We start from the raw sequence: 14756 nt of genomic DNA, 5'->3' as shown, positions 1-14756 counted from the left end.
TTCCAAAGGTCCTGAGTTCAATTCCCAGCAACCACATGGTGGCTCACAACCATCTGTAATGGGGTCTGGTGCCCTCTTCTGGCCTGCAGGCATACCCACAGACAGACTATTGTATACATAATAAATAAATAAATATTTAAAAAAAGAAAGAAGACAGGGTCTGTCTCTGTACCATAAATTACCCTCGAACTGACTATATAGCCCAGACTTACCCTGAATTTACAACAATTATCCTGCAAATGCGAATGCTGGAATTATGGGCATAAGCCTCTTGTAAAATTCTTATGTCCAGATTTCTAAATGCAGAAGAAAATATGCCTTTTAGAATACCTATAGAACACTGCTCTACGATAAATACTGTATTCCAGCCAGACAATGGTGGTGTGTACCTTTAATCCCAGCACTCAGGAGGCATAGGTGGGTAAATCTCTGAGCTCAAGGCCAGCCTGGTCTACAAAGTGAGTTCCAGAACAGACAGCCTGGGCTATATAGAAAAACCATGCATGGAGGTGAGGGGAGAATACTGTATTCCTATATAATTATTTTGTTTTTTTATTTGGGGAGGGGTTTGGGGTGCTGGCAACTAAACCTAAACCTTAAGGGTTGAAGAGATGACTCAACAGTTAAAAGCGCTGGCTGCTCTTCCAGAGGTTCTAAGTTCAATTTCCAGCAACTACATGGTGGCTCACAACCATCTTTAATAGGATCTGATACCCTCTTCTGGCATGTAGAAATACATGCAGACCATTCATACACTAAAAAAAATTAAACCTAGAACTTCATATGTACTAAGTATATATTCAGCCAGACATGTCCAAACAGCTCCTGGGTCAACTACGTGAAATATATATAACAAAGCTCCAAGAACTGATTAAGTGCTTTTCATATTCCTCCCAGCAATACTGGCAAAGAGAAAGGAATGGGTAAATATATACTGGTAAACTATCATCTAGTAAAAAAGAAAAGAAAAAAAATAACAAGCTACTAACATTAAATTTGGATCAATTTACCAAAGCTATCTTGTACCTTAACAATTCCGTAATAGTGAGCTGGGAGTGTAGTTCAGTTGGTACTTACTCAGCATGCACAAAACCATTGAGATTTCAATCCAAAGCAACAAATAAACCATGGTGATTCATACCAATAATCTTAACACTGAAGTGGAGGTAGGAGGATCAGGAGAGCTTTCTTCCCTATCTTAAAAAGAAAACATTCATACAAGTTCCTGATTTGGTACTGAAGAGATGGCTCAGTGGTCAAGAACACTTGTTGCTCTTGCAGACCTAGATTCAGTCCTCAACACCCACATGATGGCTCACAACCATCAACTCTAGTTCCACGGGTTCTAACATCCTCTTCTGACCTCATGAGTACCAGGTATACACTAGTAGACAAACACATGAAATCAAAACATTCATATACAAAAATTTTTTTTAAATTTCTTAAGCATTTAATTTTGTTGAGTATGGTGGTACATGTCTGTAATCCAATCACCAGAACCTGGAGACAGAAGGTCAAAGTCATCCATATAGAAATTTCAGGTCAGGCTGGGCTACATGAGATCCTTTTTCACCACTCCCAAAAAGAAAAACTAGGTAGCTGATCTTAATAAGTCTAACTGAAAGAATTCATCTCCTACACTAGCTATCGACTTTAGAAAAGTTCAAACAGCTGAGAGTGGTAGTAAAAAAAAAAAATCTCTGATCCCTGAGTGGTAGAGCACTTGCCTAGAGAAAGCAATCCCTAGGCTCTGTCCCCAGAACCAAGGGGGGCAGGATAAGTTAAGCAGCAAAGAACTAATTATATAAAATCGAATGAACCCTACAGAAAGGAAGAAAATGAAGACTAAAAATTTACAGAAGCTATTAGAAGTATACATACACATTACAAAAGACACATGATGGAGGACAAAATAAAAATGAGCAAGGACACTTGTAAGTTCCAAGAACACAAAGCAGAAACAACAACAACAAAACTAATGTAATATTAAAGGCAGATCAACATGCTTGTGCATTTCTGTTTACAAGACAACTACAAACACTTAGTTTGGGAGGAAAAACTAAAAAAGGGGTGCTCCACATGATCTTTCTGAACCTGTCTCTAAAGACACAAAGATGCTTAAGTTAAAACAGTGAATTTCAGATGGACTGTGAGAACTCACTTGGAATTTCCAGACCATTAGATGTTTACCATGATAAGACCTTCAAATTGGGTTCATCTTAAGACAGCACAAGGTACATATATTTATTCAGAGTACCGCCCACAGTACAGTGAGCAGGAATTTAAGTCAGGGTAGAAGTCAATAATTATGACAGCCAAAGAGATGATTAAGTACACACTGAAATGTCCTAATTCAAATCTTGAAGGCTCATTTATAGATCAGCGTTGTGGAAAGTTAGGTTTGTTACATTTGTTTATGCTGCATTTGTTTAATTACATAAAGATGTGTTGCTTTTTCACCTTGCCTACCTAAGGCACCTGGCTGATCTAATAAAAAGCTGAATGGCTAATAGCTAGACAGTACAGGAATAGGTAGTGCTGGAGGGCAGAGAGAATAAGTAGGAGGTGGAATCTAGGCTAGGAGAAAAAGAAAAAGAGGGAGAAAGACAGACACAGAGTAGGACATACAGAATAAAAGAAAGGTTAAAAAGCCCTGAGACACAGGGCGGTAGTGGTGCACATCTTTAACCCCAGCACTCTGGACGCAGAAGTGGATCTCTTTAAGTTTGAGGCCAGCCTGCTCAACAAGAGCTAGCTCCAGCCAGGCGGTGGTGGCGCACGCCTTTAATCCCAGCACTTAGGAGGCAGAGGCAGGCGGATCTCTGTGAGTTCGAGACCAGCCTGGTCTACAGAGCAAGTTCTAGGACAGGTTCCAAAGCCACAGAGAAACCCTGTCTAGAAAATCAAAAAAAAAAAAAAGAGCTAGCTCCAGGCAGCTAGGGCTGTTACAGAGAAACCCTGTCTTGAAAACCAAAAAAAGAAAAGAAAAAACCAGAGACAGTCGGGCAGTGGTGATGCATACCTTTAACCCCAGCACTCAGGAGGAAGAAGACAAGCGGATCTCTGTGCATTTGAGGACAGTCTAATCTACAGAGCAAATTCCAGGACAGGCTCCAAAAGTACAGAGAAACCCTGTCTCGTGGGGTTAAAAAAAAAAAAAAAAAAAAAAAAGCTCTGAGACTTAGATGAAGAGAAACAGGTTAATTTAAATTAAAACAGCTAGCACAAAATGATCCTAAGGTAAGGCCAAACATTCATAACTAATAATGTATCTATGTCATAATTTGGGAGCTAGTTGGTGGCACAAAAGAAAGTCTGCTATACTTCAGTTTGAAAAAAGCTATAAAAATCCATGTATGGCAACACTACCATATTTACAGAAACAAATGCATCCCTCTAAAAATTAAAGAACTAAAATGATGAGTTATTAACATAAATTGGTGGAGGAAATTAAGTTTTTGCAACATACCAAAACATTACTGTGGCTTTAAATAAATTATTAGGCCTGACCTAGTGGTATCAAAACTATAGTATGTGCTACATAGCAAGAGCATCATTTCAAAAATAAAAACCAACTACTATATGCAAATATGGACAATTAAAGAATAATATACAACTGCCCAGGATTCCCACCCCTTCCCCCCACCAAGGTTTCACTGTGTAGCCCAGGCTGTCCTGGAACTTATCTGAAGACCAGGCCTCAAACTCAAGAGATCAGCCCGCCTCTGCCTCCTGAGTGCTGGAATTAAAGGATTAAAGGCTTGCACCACCATCACACCAGACTGTTTAGTACATATGATTTCAACTTATAGTCTCTAAATGTGTACTCATCAGCCAGGCTACGAGGTAATATACTTGTATAATCTCAGCACTTTGGGAAGCAAGAAGTTGGATATTTTGAGATTGGTTTAACTATATAAGACCTTGTCTCCAAGCAAGTCATTTTACATTAATAATGCATAAAGTATCTTGTTCCTACAAGGTTTGTTTCCTTCAACAAACTTTCTTCTCTGAAATAGGCCTTTTCTGAACTGGAACTTTTAAGTACTTACCAGATGGTGCTGAACTCAGGATCTGCCTTCCTCTACCTCTCCACAATGCTAGGATTAAATGAAGTATGTACATCGAAGTTCAGACTTCAATAAACATTTTTTAAAAAATATCTATTATTGTGGCTAAAGAAAAGTCTCAATGATTAAGAACACTAGCTGTTCTTCCAGGGGTCCTGAGTTCATTTCCCAGCAACCACAGTTCCACATGTGTGCATGCAAACGAAAAGGCCCAGTCTCCAAAGTTTCATTGCCAGGCTGTGGTGGCACACACCTTTAATCCCAGCACTTGAGAGGGAGACGCAGTTCGAAGCCATCCTGTTCTACAGAGTAAGTTCCAGGACAGCCAGGGCTACACAGAGAAAACCTGTTATCAATACACAAAAACAAAAAATGTTGTTTACTACTAAAAACTAAGAACAGCACAAGCAGCTAACTAGATGATTTCTCCCAAGACAGTGTTTAATCATGTATCCCAGGCTAGCCTTGACCTCCTGACTCTGGGCCTCCCAGGTGCTGAGTTTATAGGCATGAGTCACAATGCCCAGCTAAAACACACCTCTCCATTATTTTTAAGATAGGGTCTCACTATGTAGCACTGGCTATCCTAGATTCGCTATGTAGACCAGGCTGTAACTCAGAGATCCTCATGCCTCTTCCTGGGACTAAAAACCATGCACAACTATATTAGAACGCCTTCCTAAATTAAGCAAAACCAGGAAACTATCACCAAGATTCCCCACACTCAAAGTAGATAAACTTCAATCATAAATTCATTTTTCTTCTGGCCAATGAAACTAAAAGAACCACCAAGAAAATCAAAATCTAAATGGCCTCAGGGAAAAACATTTACTCCAAAGATAAACGTGGAGCACAGGTAGCTAAAGTAAAGAACTACTAGTTCACAAAACTTAGATCACCTGTTAAAAATTACAAACACACCATGCAGCCGTGTTTTACGCCTTTAATCCCAGGACTCAGGAGACAGAGGCAGTTGGATCTCTGTGACTTCAAGGCCAGCCTGGTCTACAGAGTGAGTTCCAGGACAGGCTCCAAAACTACACAGAAAAACCCTGTCTAAAAAAACAAACAAAAAAAAAAAAACCTACAAACACCAAAATTATACAATCTACACATTAGACTTATTGTAACAGCCTACTTTTTTCCTAGTATGATTAACTGCAATTTAGACTATAAGAGGCAGAGCCGGCTCAGAGACAAAAGAGGATAATAAAATACAAATCTGGCTATACAGGGCTACACATCTTGGACCCTGACTTAAAATAATTAATGCAATACGCAAGCAATAAAAAAAAAATCTATTGTCTTGATACCGAGCCACAGAGGTGACACATCTAACCTGTTACCTCAGTGAAAAATCTGTTAGTGGAAATAGAAAGGGACCAAAACCACTATCAAACCACAGGAAACATTCTCAAGAATGTTGGGGTCAGATTTTGCAGGTTAAGGGTGCTAGTTACACAAACCAGTGTACCTGAGTTTGATACCCAGGACCCACATAAAGGTGTACGAAGCAAACTGATTCCAGAAAGTTGACCTCTAACCAAGACATGTAGAGCAATAAATAAAAAATCTACTGGACAGAGCAAAGAAACCTTCAAAGCAGAAGACTGCTGGCTATCATTACTCTTCAAATGCATCTTCATGCATACTATAATGATCTAAAATAATTGCCCTCAGAAGTCTAGAATGCATTGGGGGAAAACAAAAGCAACACATCAACAAGTACTCCATTATAACACAAAAATAAGCCATATACAGATAGCCAAGAAATAAAAAAGGCAGAAGATAGCTTTTAAAATATCAGTTGAAAGGGTGGGCAGTGGTGGTGGTGCACACCTTTTTATCCCCAGGGATTGGGAAGCAGAGATGGATCTCTGAGTTCAGGTCAGCCTGGTCTACAAGTTCCAAGACAGTCAGAGCTGTTAGTAGATAAATCCTGGGGGGAGTGTAAAGGGGTAAAGCGAAGTTTGTTACCTCCTCTGGCTACTGTGTATATAGTAGATGCTTAGTACTAGGTTTGAATGAAAGAAAAATGTAAGCCAAATTGATATCTGAAAGAAACCTGAGCCATCAAATTACCTCCATAAGGCCAGTGTGGCAGAAATGCCTATAATACAAAAAGGAAGATCATGAGTCAGAGGCCTTCCTGGTTACATGAGACCCTGTCTCAAAAATTAATTAACTGTGCAAATAAAAATAAATAAAACTACCACATTTGCTCATCCTTGCCCTATACTGATCCACTTGGGGGAAATTAAAAGTTCCCTAGAGGTCTAGAGAGATGGCTCAGTAGTTAAAAGCACTGGCTGCTCTTCTAGAGGTTCCAAATTCAATTCCTAGCTACAGGGTAGCTCACCATCCTCTATAATGGGATCTGATGCTCTTTTCTATCATGCAGGCATATGTGCAAACAGAGCACTCTATACATAAGATAGATGAAAACTGAATCTTTAAAAAAAAAAAAAAAACAAAACTCCCTAAGATTCTACAAGACAGCCGAACAGTGGTACATGCCTTTAATCCCAACACTTGGGAGGCAGAGGCAGGCAGATCTCTGTGAACCAGCCTGGTCTACAAGACAGTTCCAGGACAAGCACCAAAGCAACAGAGAAACAAACAAACAAAAAAAAGTCTACAAAACCACTTCCCTTAACACTAAAAAGTCAGCTGGGAATCAGAGCACCTGAGGTGGACACCGGAGATCAGTAGGTTAAGGTCATCATCAATACAGAGTTCCAAGCTGGGCTAAATGAGACACAAGAAAAAAGTTATGTGAGAGCCACAAACCAGAAAAAGTACAAATTCTGTCAGTAATAAAAATGTGCAAACAAGGTGCCCTGTAGAGATGGCTCAGCAGTTAAGAGCACTTATCCTTTTGTTTGTTTGTTTTGTTTTTTGTTTTATAAAGATTTCTCTGTAGCTTTGGAACCTGTCCTGGAACTCACTCTGTAGACCAGGCTGGTCTCAAACTCAGAGATCCACCAGCCTCTGCCTCCCAAGTGCTGGGATTAAAGGCATGCAACACCACTGTCTGGGCCCAGATTCAACTCCTAGTATCCACATGGTAGCTCCAGTCCCAAGGGATCCAAAACATTTTTCTGGCCTTTGTAGGTAGCAGGTATAAATAGCATGTTGTACACATACACACATGCAGGTAAAACACACTCAAAATAAACTTTAAAAAAAGGCTCACATACAAATATTTGTGTGTGTTGCAATAAAATTATTTATAAAAGCAAAAAAAAAAAGGCACACATTTCTCTAAATAGGATTAACAAGTTTAGCTGTGGGACATACATCAAGTAGCAGGAATGTTAATGCAAACCTAGATAAAACTTGCTTTTTTTTTTCCACTTTAATACTGAACTTGGGCTTAAGTTTCACTACCAATCAATTAGTAGTTTATAACTCTATCAACTCTGCCTTACTTAAGACCTACTAACATCTACCATAATTTTCTAATATGAACATCCTTCTTGAGCGACTGGATTTTTTTTCCACTAATTATATTTTCTGGGTTTCCAAAGTCACCTGGTGGAAAATACTGCCTATTCACATATTAGCGATAAAATGGAGTAGATTAAGGGACCTAGTTTAAAGTCACATCAATACTGTTAACATCAACTTTCAATTCAGTAATGTGTCTTCTCTAAGAGATGTCTCTTTAAACAGAATAAGGGGTTAGAGAGAAGGTTCATCAATTCAGAGCACTGGCTACTTTTCCAGAGAATAGGGATTCCCAGCCCCTACTCTATGGCTCACAACTGTCTATAATTCCAGTTCCAAGGGATCCGATGCCTTCTTCTGGCCTCAGTGGGGACCAAGCACACAAATGACAAACAAGCATACATGAAGGTAAAACACCCATACAAATAAAGTAAAAAATACTTATTTTTCTCTTTTTGTTTTTTTTAAATATTTATTTATTTATTATGTATACAATATTCTGTTTGTGTATATGTCTGCTGGCCAGACGAGGTCACCAGACCTCATTACAGATGGTTGTGAGCCACCATGTGGTTGCTGGGAATTGAACTCAGGACCTTTGGAAGAGCAGGCAATGGTCCTAACCACTGAGCCATCTCTCCAGCCCCAAGATTTTTCAAAACTAAAATAGAACCATAAAACTTTAACCAGGTAACACATTATAATTTGAATAAAAATAAATAGCACTCCAAAATGTACTCCCCTTTCAAGATCATTAATTCCAGAGACCAGCAGATCTGCTTGTGTTCCAGGACAGCCAGAGCTATAGAGGGAAAAACCCTGTCTTAAAAACTAAATACTGCGCTGGGCAGTGATGGTGGACGGCTTTAATCCCACCATTCGGGAGGCAGAGGCAGGCGGGCCTTTTTGTGAGTTTGAGGACAGCCTAGTCTACAAGAGCTAGTTCCAGGACAGGCTCCAAAGCTACAGAAAAACCCTATCTTGAAAAATCAGAAAAAAAAGAAAAGAAAAAGAAAACCAACCAAACAAACAAAAAAACAAAAAACACCACTAAATACTGCCAGGCAGTGGTGGCATACAGCTTTAATCCCAGCAAACAGGAGGCAGAATCAGGCAGATCTCTGAGATCTGAGGCCAGCCTGGTCTACAGAGCGAGTCCCAGGACAGCCAGAACTGTTACACAGAGAAACCCTGTCTCAGAAAAAAATTAAAATAAATAGCTTCAGTTGATGCCCTTCACATGATGTGCTCGAAGGTAAAGGTTACAGAGTACATGGAAAAGTGAGGTTCGCACTGCAAGAAGAAAAAAAGAATACCTTAAAGGAACATAACACACTTAAAAAGTATTCTCAAGTGTAGACAGTGATGTTTTAAGAAAGATGTTAAAGAGATAGTAACTGTAGTGGTACCCAAACATTGCAGGACAAAAAGTCATAGGACTATGAAAGAAATGACTTGAAATGGAGACTAGGATTAAGAAAACAAATACTCTTCTAGAACAGCATAGACAGTCCCAGTACGGATGATTCAGAGACAGAAAGACTGAAGCAAAGGGAGAGAACAAGACTGAGGGGGATGACCTAGCAGACCCTTCAAAACTGGGACCGAAGTCTTGGTTGTAAAGTCTGCACTGATTTAAGCTCTAACTAAATGAAAGTCATTTGCTTTCAAACTTTAATTTGGCTTTATTTCAGCAATTCAAAACAAAAATAACTCAGTTGTTTTGGGAGCTTGAATAAAATATCTTGGAAATAAATAATTTTATTGATTAAAATAAAAAACATTAATTTTTTAATTTTATTTTGGTTTGTTCAAGACAGGGTATCTCTGTGCAACAGTTCTGGCTTTCCTGGAACTCACTTTGTAGACCAAACTCAAGATCCGCCTGCCTCCACCTCCCCAGCGCTAGGATTAAAGGCAAGGAAGGCCTGGCAATATTTTCTAATTTTACAAAAGCACTTTCTGGAACTGCCAAGAGTTCTCAAACTTCTAGAAAGTATTCGAAAAGCTAAAACAAAATGCCTGATCAGAGAACAACGGAATGTCAGCTGAGCACACTTAAACACTTCTCACAACCCTGAAACAGTGAAGCAGATGGAAACAATAAAAGAGCTTTGCAATTATTGTATTGGTACAGTCCTAGACAAGCAGTCATATACAAAGCCCAGCAGCAACCAAGTGGAAAACCATACCAGGTCTTGGACTAAACATGAAACAAGGAGTAAAGTCAATACTGTCTTAAGATTTAATACTGAAGTAGCTGCATAAGCTTAAGAAAATAGGCCTCTGTATTGCCCTCCACAATTTATTATCCCTAAGTTTGTAATAACTCCAAATGCGACACAAACAAGGCCTCATATACAGGCCTCTTGCCTTTTTCTAACACAACTAAGACCTTTGTTCCCCGCATCAGTTTTTTACCCTATTCAATAAAAGCTCTTTCAACTTTCTACCACGTATTTTTGTTGTTTTTAAGAGATGAGATTCTAACTCTCAACTTGCCAAGTCTTTAAAAATTTTAATGCTAAAAATATCTAGAATCAAGAAAAAGAGTAAGTTTTAAAAAAGACACCACTACAAGGCCTACAAACCGATGAAAGCCTGAAGATCGGGTGATTTGGCAGCCCAGGCCAGATCGCGAGCTCAAACTAGGGAGACAGGAGAGCGGTTAGACCACTCGGAACAGAGTGCGCTATCAACCGCCCCCCATCCCCACCCCCGCCCCCCCCACCCCCACGATTACCTAGTAACATTCCCGCCCCCAATTAACGGAGCGAGGACACTAAAAAAAAACCCAGCACCCCGGCAAGAAGCTACAGCTAAAGCCTCTCCCAGAAAAAAACAAAACGTAGTAACAGAAACCAATCTGCTGGAAGGGTGGGAAGCCGCCCCTTGCTGTTCCTCTCTTCACCTCAGAGGTAATCAGTCCCCTCCCGTCCACCTATAGTCACAAGGTGTAATTTAGCCACCACCACCCCCATCTGCATTTTCTTTCTTTTTAATTCTAGTAATGTTTCTCCGTTCTAACTAATTAAGGTTATCTGCTATTCCCGAGGAAGTGAACGGCAGGAGGCTGGGTCTTAAAACCTTCGTTTTCTGAACATCCCTGGAACTTGTTTCCCTAACCAGAAACGCACTCGCTGATCACAAGGAAGAGATGAACTGACGGACAAACGTGTAATAGGTTTTATGTAATCCACATATATTAATCGCCTGACTCGCTTTGAATGTTAATACGATCGGGATGACAATCGGCCCACCTCCCTCTCCCGGGCCCCGGTTAACCTCTGCGTCCTATGCCCCTGCTGGTCTTCTCCGAGGATGCTGCTTCCCTCCGCCAAGTTTCTCGGCCTCTCCCGCGGCCCCTGCCAGCCCGACGGGCACGTCGTCGTTTCTCCCTCAGCCTCGACTTCCCCGGCTGGAAAAGCCGCCCTCCTCCCCGCGCTGGCTCGCCCGGGCTCGCCCGCCCCCAACCGTCCTCCTCAACAGGAAGACCCTTACCGCGGCCCAAAGTCACTCCCGCCTCTCCCTCCTCAGACCCTTGCCTCCCAACAGTTGTCACTCGAGCAGCTCCTTAGTTTCCATTTCCGGGCCATCCACAGCCCAAAACCTCCCTTTCCCTGTTTCCGGGCCCCCCGTCCCATTTCCGGGGAACCCTTTGCCGTCTTCACGCCCCCACCTGCACTTCCGGCCCCCCACTTTCTCTCTTCCTAGACGCCCTCCGGGCTCCAAAGACCACTTCCGGTCCCCTCCCGCCCCCCGCTGGGCTCCCCCAGACCCGCACGCCCTACCCAGGTTCCGCCTAGGGCCTTCCTCATCGCGGGAGGCCAGAGCGGGGGGGGGGGGGGACCCAGCGCTCCCCCACACACCCCAAGCCAGTCAGGCCCGGCTCCTGAGGCCGCAGGGCTCGCTCGAGCGCCTCACCCGTCAGCCTCGGGCTGGTCCTTCCGCGGCCCCTCCGCCACCGGCGGCAAGTCGGGCCGAGAGCCGCGTCGCCACGATGACACGAGCGGGCTGCTGGGGACTTTCGGCGCAGGCTTCCCAGGCCTCCTCATCGCCTCCCTCCACCCCCAAGGCCCAATCCCGCCGCCCCGAACGGCGTCCCAATTACCTAGTTAGGCCCCAAAGTCTCCGGTCCGGACTCGGTGGCGCGACGGCAACTTCCACGGGTTCCCCCCACCCCCCCCAGCGGCGTCGGTGGTGGCGGCTTGTCGTCCCTTCAATTATCAGCTGAGCCGCAGCACCGCTCCACCGTGCGCCTCCGCCCGCGCCGCCTCCCTCCCCGCCCGCTCGGCTCCAGCAGGGGACTACTTTGCCCTAAGGCCCCGGCCTGCGGGATCTTCCGCAGGACCAGCCCCGCCACCTATTTACAGCCCAACATATCGCCCCTCCCTCCCCAGCGCTCGGCTCCGCTACGCGAGCAGCCTCGAGTCTCCTTCCGATCCCTTCAAGGGACCAGGAAGGGGACTGTGGCACTCCACTTGGTATCCCTCCGCTGGGGTCACCCCCGCCCCTCCGCGCTAGCAGGAACTAAATTCCACTTCGGGTCAGCCCAGGACCTGATTGTAAAAAATTCACAAAGCAGGGCTCCTCGTGACCCCTGGTCAAGGAAACCACCACACCAAGTTAAAACCCCCAGTGCCAACTCAAAAAGCGGGCTTCGCTTTAAACTGGGGCTGCGGCCCCCTGACCCCTGTCAAGCCCCGCCCCTTCCTGGTTGTCTTAGCGACGGCGGTGGCGTCCCAAGATGGCGTCGTGGCTGCCGGAGACCCTGTTTGAAATTGTAGGACAAGGCCCGGCGCCGAGCAAAGACTATTACCAGTTGTTGGTCACTCGGACTCAGGCAAGTGCGAGCCGCGGGTTCCTGTCTCTCCTGACCCCCTTCCCCGCCCGGCCGGGACCCGCGATGAGGCCCGCTCCAGGCAAACAGCCACCGTGGCCTGCCGGAAGCGCCGCGTCTCAGCTCACAGCGAGAGATCTCCCCTCGTCACCTCTGCTCCGCGGCCTGAGAGCCGGTTCTCTCCCCGAGGCCGTCTTGTCCCTGGCGAGCCTTCCTTGCCGTCCCCCTCCCCCAATGCCGACCGCTTCCCTTCCTACCTCCCGGATTCCTACCCGCTGCGTTCCCTCCGCGCGCCAGAGAAAAGCAGGCGTCCCTGCTTGCGTGCCGCCTCACCTCAGCGTGGGAAGGAGGGAAAGAAAGACTCAGCCAAGTGTCCCAAGGAGGAACCGGCAGGGGGAGAAAGGGACGGTCTCTTCCAGGGTAGGACTTAATCCTGGGGGATTTTTTTTTTTAAGAACCTCAAGGTGGCCTCTACAATTACCACATCAAAATTCCTCTTTCTAACAGGAATGACTGACTGAACGTTCTTTCCTTACCTTACTGGAGCCCCTTCTATCCCTTTGAAAGTGGGGGGGGGGGGGAACAACAAAAATGTTTCAGCTGCTCCGCTCATCAGCTCCACCCATAATGACATCTGCTCCACAACAATAAGAACGAGGATTATGTTATCGCTGGAGTAAAGTAACCCCGGGGGCCTTTTTTTCTTCCAAGTGTTTTGGTTGTCAAGGGTAGACTTTGGATAATATATTGTGCCACGAGTTACTCTGGTTGATCTGGGCCTCCACTGAGAACACTGCAGATTCCTGGCCGAGCTTATCCAATCATTAAGCTGTTCATGTACCCCCAAATCTTAATAGGCCATATTCTTATAAAATTACGTTTAAAAACTTGTATTAGTTTGGGTCTTGGTGTAGATTATCCCGTCTATCTTTGTTCCAGGAGCCGTCAAACAAAAGCGTCATGAATTAATATTTCTTTTAACCTGTAAAACAGTAATGATGCATGCATTATACCTAATAATCCTGCAAATGTAATAGCCTGTCTGTTTTTAATTATTTTAACTTATTAAGAATTTGACAGTAAAGATTTTGAAGGTTTTGGTTGGGTTTATATGTGAAGTTGGTGTTGGTTTGGTTTCTTTGTTTTTGGTTTGAGACAGGGTCTCACTATATAGCCCTGGATGGCCTGGAACTCAATGTGTATACCGAGCTGGCCCTGAACTTAGAGAAATCCACCTCCTCTGCCTCTTGAGTTAGGCAATGCACCAACCTTGAGAGGTGAGGGTTTTGTTTGTTTTTTTGTTTGTTCTGGTTTTTTAAAATATTATTTTATGTACATTGGTGTTCTGTCCATGCTGTTCTAGAAGAGTCTTTTTGTTTTCTTAATCCCAGTCTCCATTTCAAGTCATTTCTTTCATAGTCCTATGACTTTTTCTCCTGTGTGAGGGTTTCAGATCTTGGAGTTACAGGTCGTTATGAGCTGCCATGTAGGTGCTAGAATTTGAACCCAGGTCCTCTGGAAGAGCAATTAGAGCTCTTAACCATGGAGCCATCTCTCTAACCCTGAGATGAGGGTTTCGTTGGGTGGTTTGGTGTTACTTTGTTTTCCTTTTTTTTCTCATTGGCTCTGTGATGGGTAGAACCCAAGGCCTTCTGCTTGCTAGACAATTTTACTACTGAGCTAGATCTCCCCCATCCGTATTAGCTTTAAGATCTATGATCCTAATAATTCTTCACTCTTTGTATGACTGACTGCATCTTTAAAATTGTTCTTTTGGACATTTTTTTCCTTGAAGGTCTGGTGTCACAGGAGGGTTTCTCTCCCTCACCCTCACTCAGCCTTACCCCCAGGGGTGTCTTAAATCTCGGTGAATTGGGAATATCTGTCTATATGCCATCCTCTAATTAATCTGCTATGTGAAAACTACCCAAAATATTCTTAACTTTCGTTTTCATTTTGAAGACAGAGTATCCTGTGGCCCAGACTGTTCTGAATTCCTGATCTTTCTGCCTCTGCCTCCCAAGGGCTAGGATTATTACAGACATGAACCACAATGCCTGACATTCTTAAAAGAAGAGGAAGAAAGGAAGAAGGGCTGCAAGGAAAGAAAGAAATCCTTTTTTGAGCCCAGCAGGTGGTGGCGCACGCCTTTAATCCCAGCACTCTGAGGATCTCTGTGAGTTCAAGGCCAACCTGGGCTATGAGAGCTAGTTCCAGGTCAGGCTCCAAAGCTACAGAGAAACCCTGTCTCGAAAAACCAAAAAAGAAAAAAAAAGAAATCCTTTTTCATTAACAGATAAACCTCTGTTCTTTAAACTAGTAATAGTGGCTGGGCGGTGGTGGCGCACGCCTTTAATCCCAGCACTTGGGAGGAAGAGGCAGGCGGATATCTGTGA

The 14756-nt window shown here is 43.7% G+C and overlaps 2 protein-coding genes across 15 annotated transcripts in view; one reads left to right on the top strand and one right to left on the bottom strand.

The window, feature by feature from the left end:
- Nucleotides 1-12007, bottom strand: part of Trip12 (thyroid hormone receptor interactor 12) — a 125186-nt gene extending 113179 nt beyond the window's left edge. For 3 of the 12 annotated variants that reach the window (XM_013351650.2, XM_026786083.1, XM_013351654.2), the window contains exon 1: nucleotides 11632-12006. The gene's annotated coding sequence lies outside the window, so the exon portion shown is untranslated. Of the gene's footprint in view, nucleotides 1-10805; nucleotides 10909-11021; nucleotides 11141-11631 lie in introns of those variants that run through there. The other 9 variants (XM_013351653.2, XM_026786084.1, XM_013351655.2 and 6 more) reach the window with 7 other exon arrangements.
- A 101-nt stretch (nucleotides 12008-12108) lies between these two features.
- Nucleotides 12109-14756, top strand: part of Fbxo36 (F-box protein 36) — a 72055-nt gene continuing 69407 nt past the window's right edge. Inside the window, exon 1 of one of the 3 annotated variants that reach the window (XM_026786087.1) lies at nucleotides 12109-12363. In XM_026786087.1, coding sequence (XP_026641888.1) covers nucleotides 12268-12363 — 96 coding nt within the window. In that variant the 5' untranslated portion in view covers nucleotides 12109-12267. The remainder of the gene's footprint in view (nucleotides 12364-14756) is intronic. The other 2 variants (XM_005361509.2, XM_005361510.2) reach the window with 2 other exon arrangements.

This window comes from Microtus ochrogaster, linkage group LG4 (assembly GCF_000317375.1).
Source record: "Microtus ochrogaster isolate Prairie Vole_2 linkage group LG4, MicOch1.0, whole genome shotgun sequence".
Lineage (NCBI taxonomy): Eukaryota > Metazoa > Chordata > Mammalia > Rodentia > Cricetidae > Microtus > Microtus ochrogaster.
The sequence above is the reverse complement of the archived record's forward strand: the minus strand, read 5'-3'. Positions and strand labels throughout refer to the sequence as shown.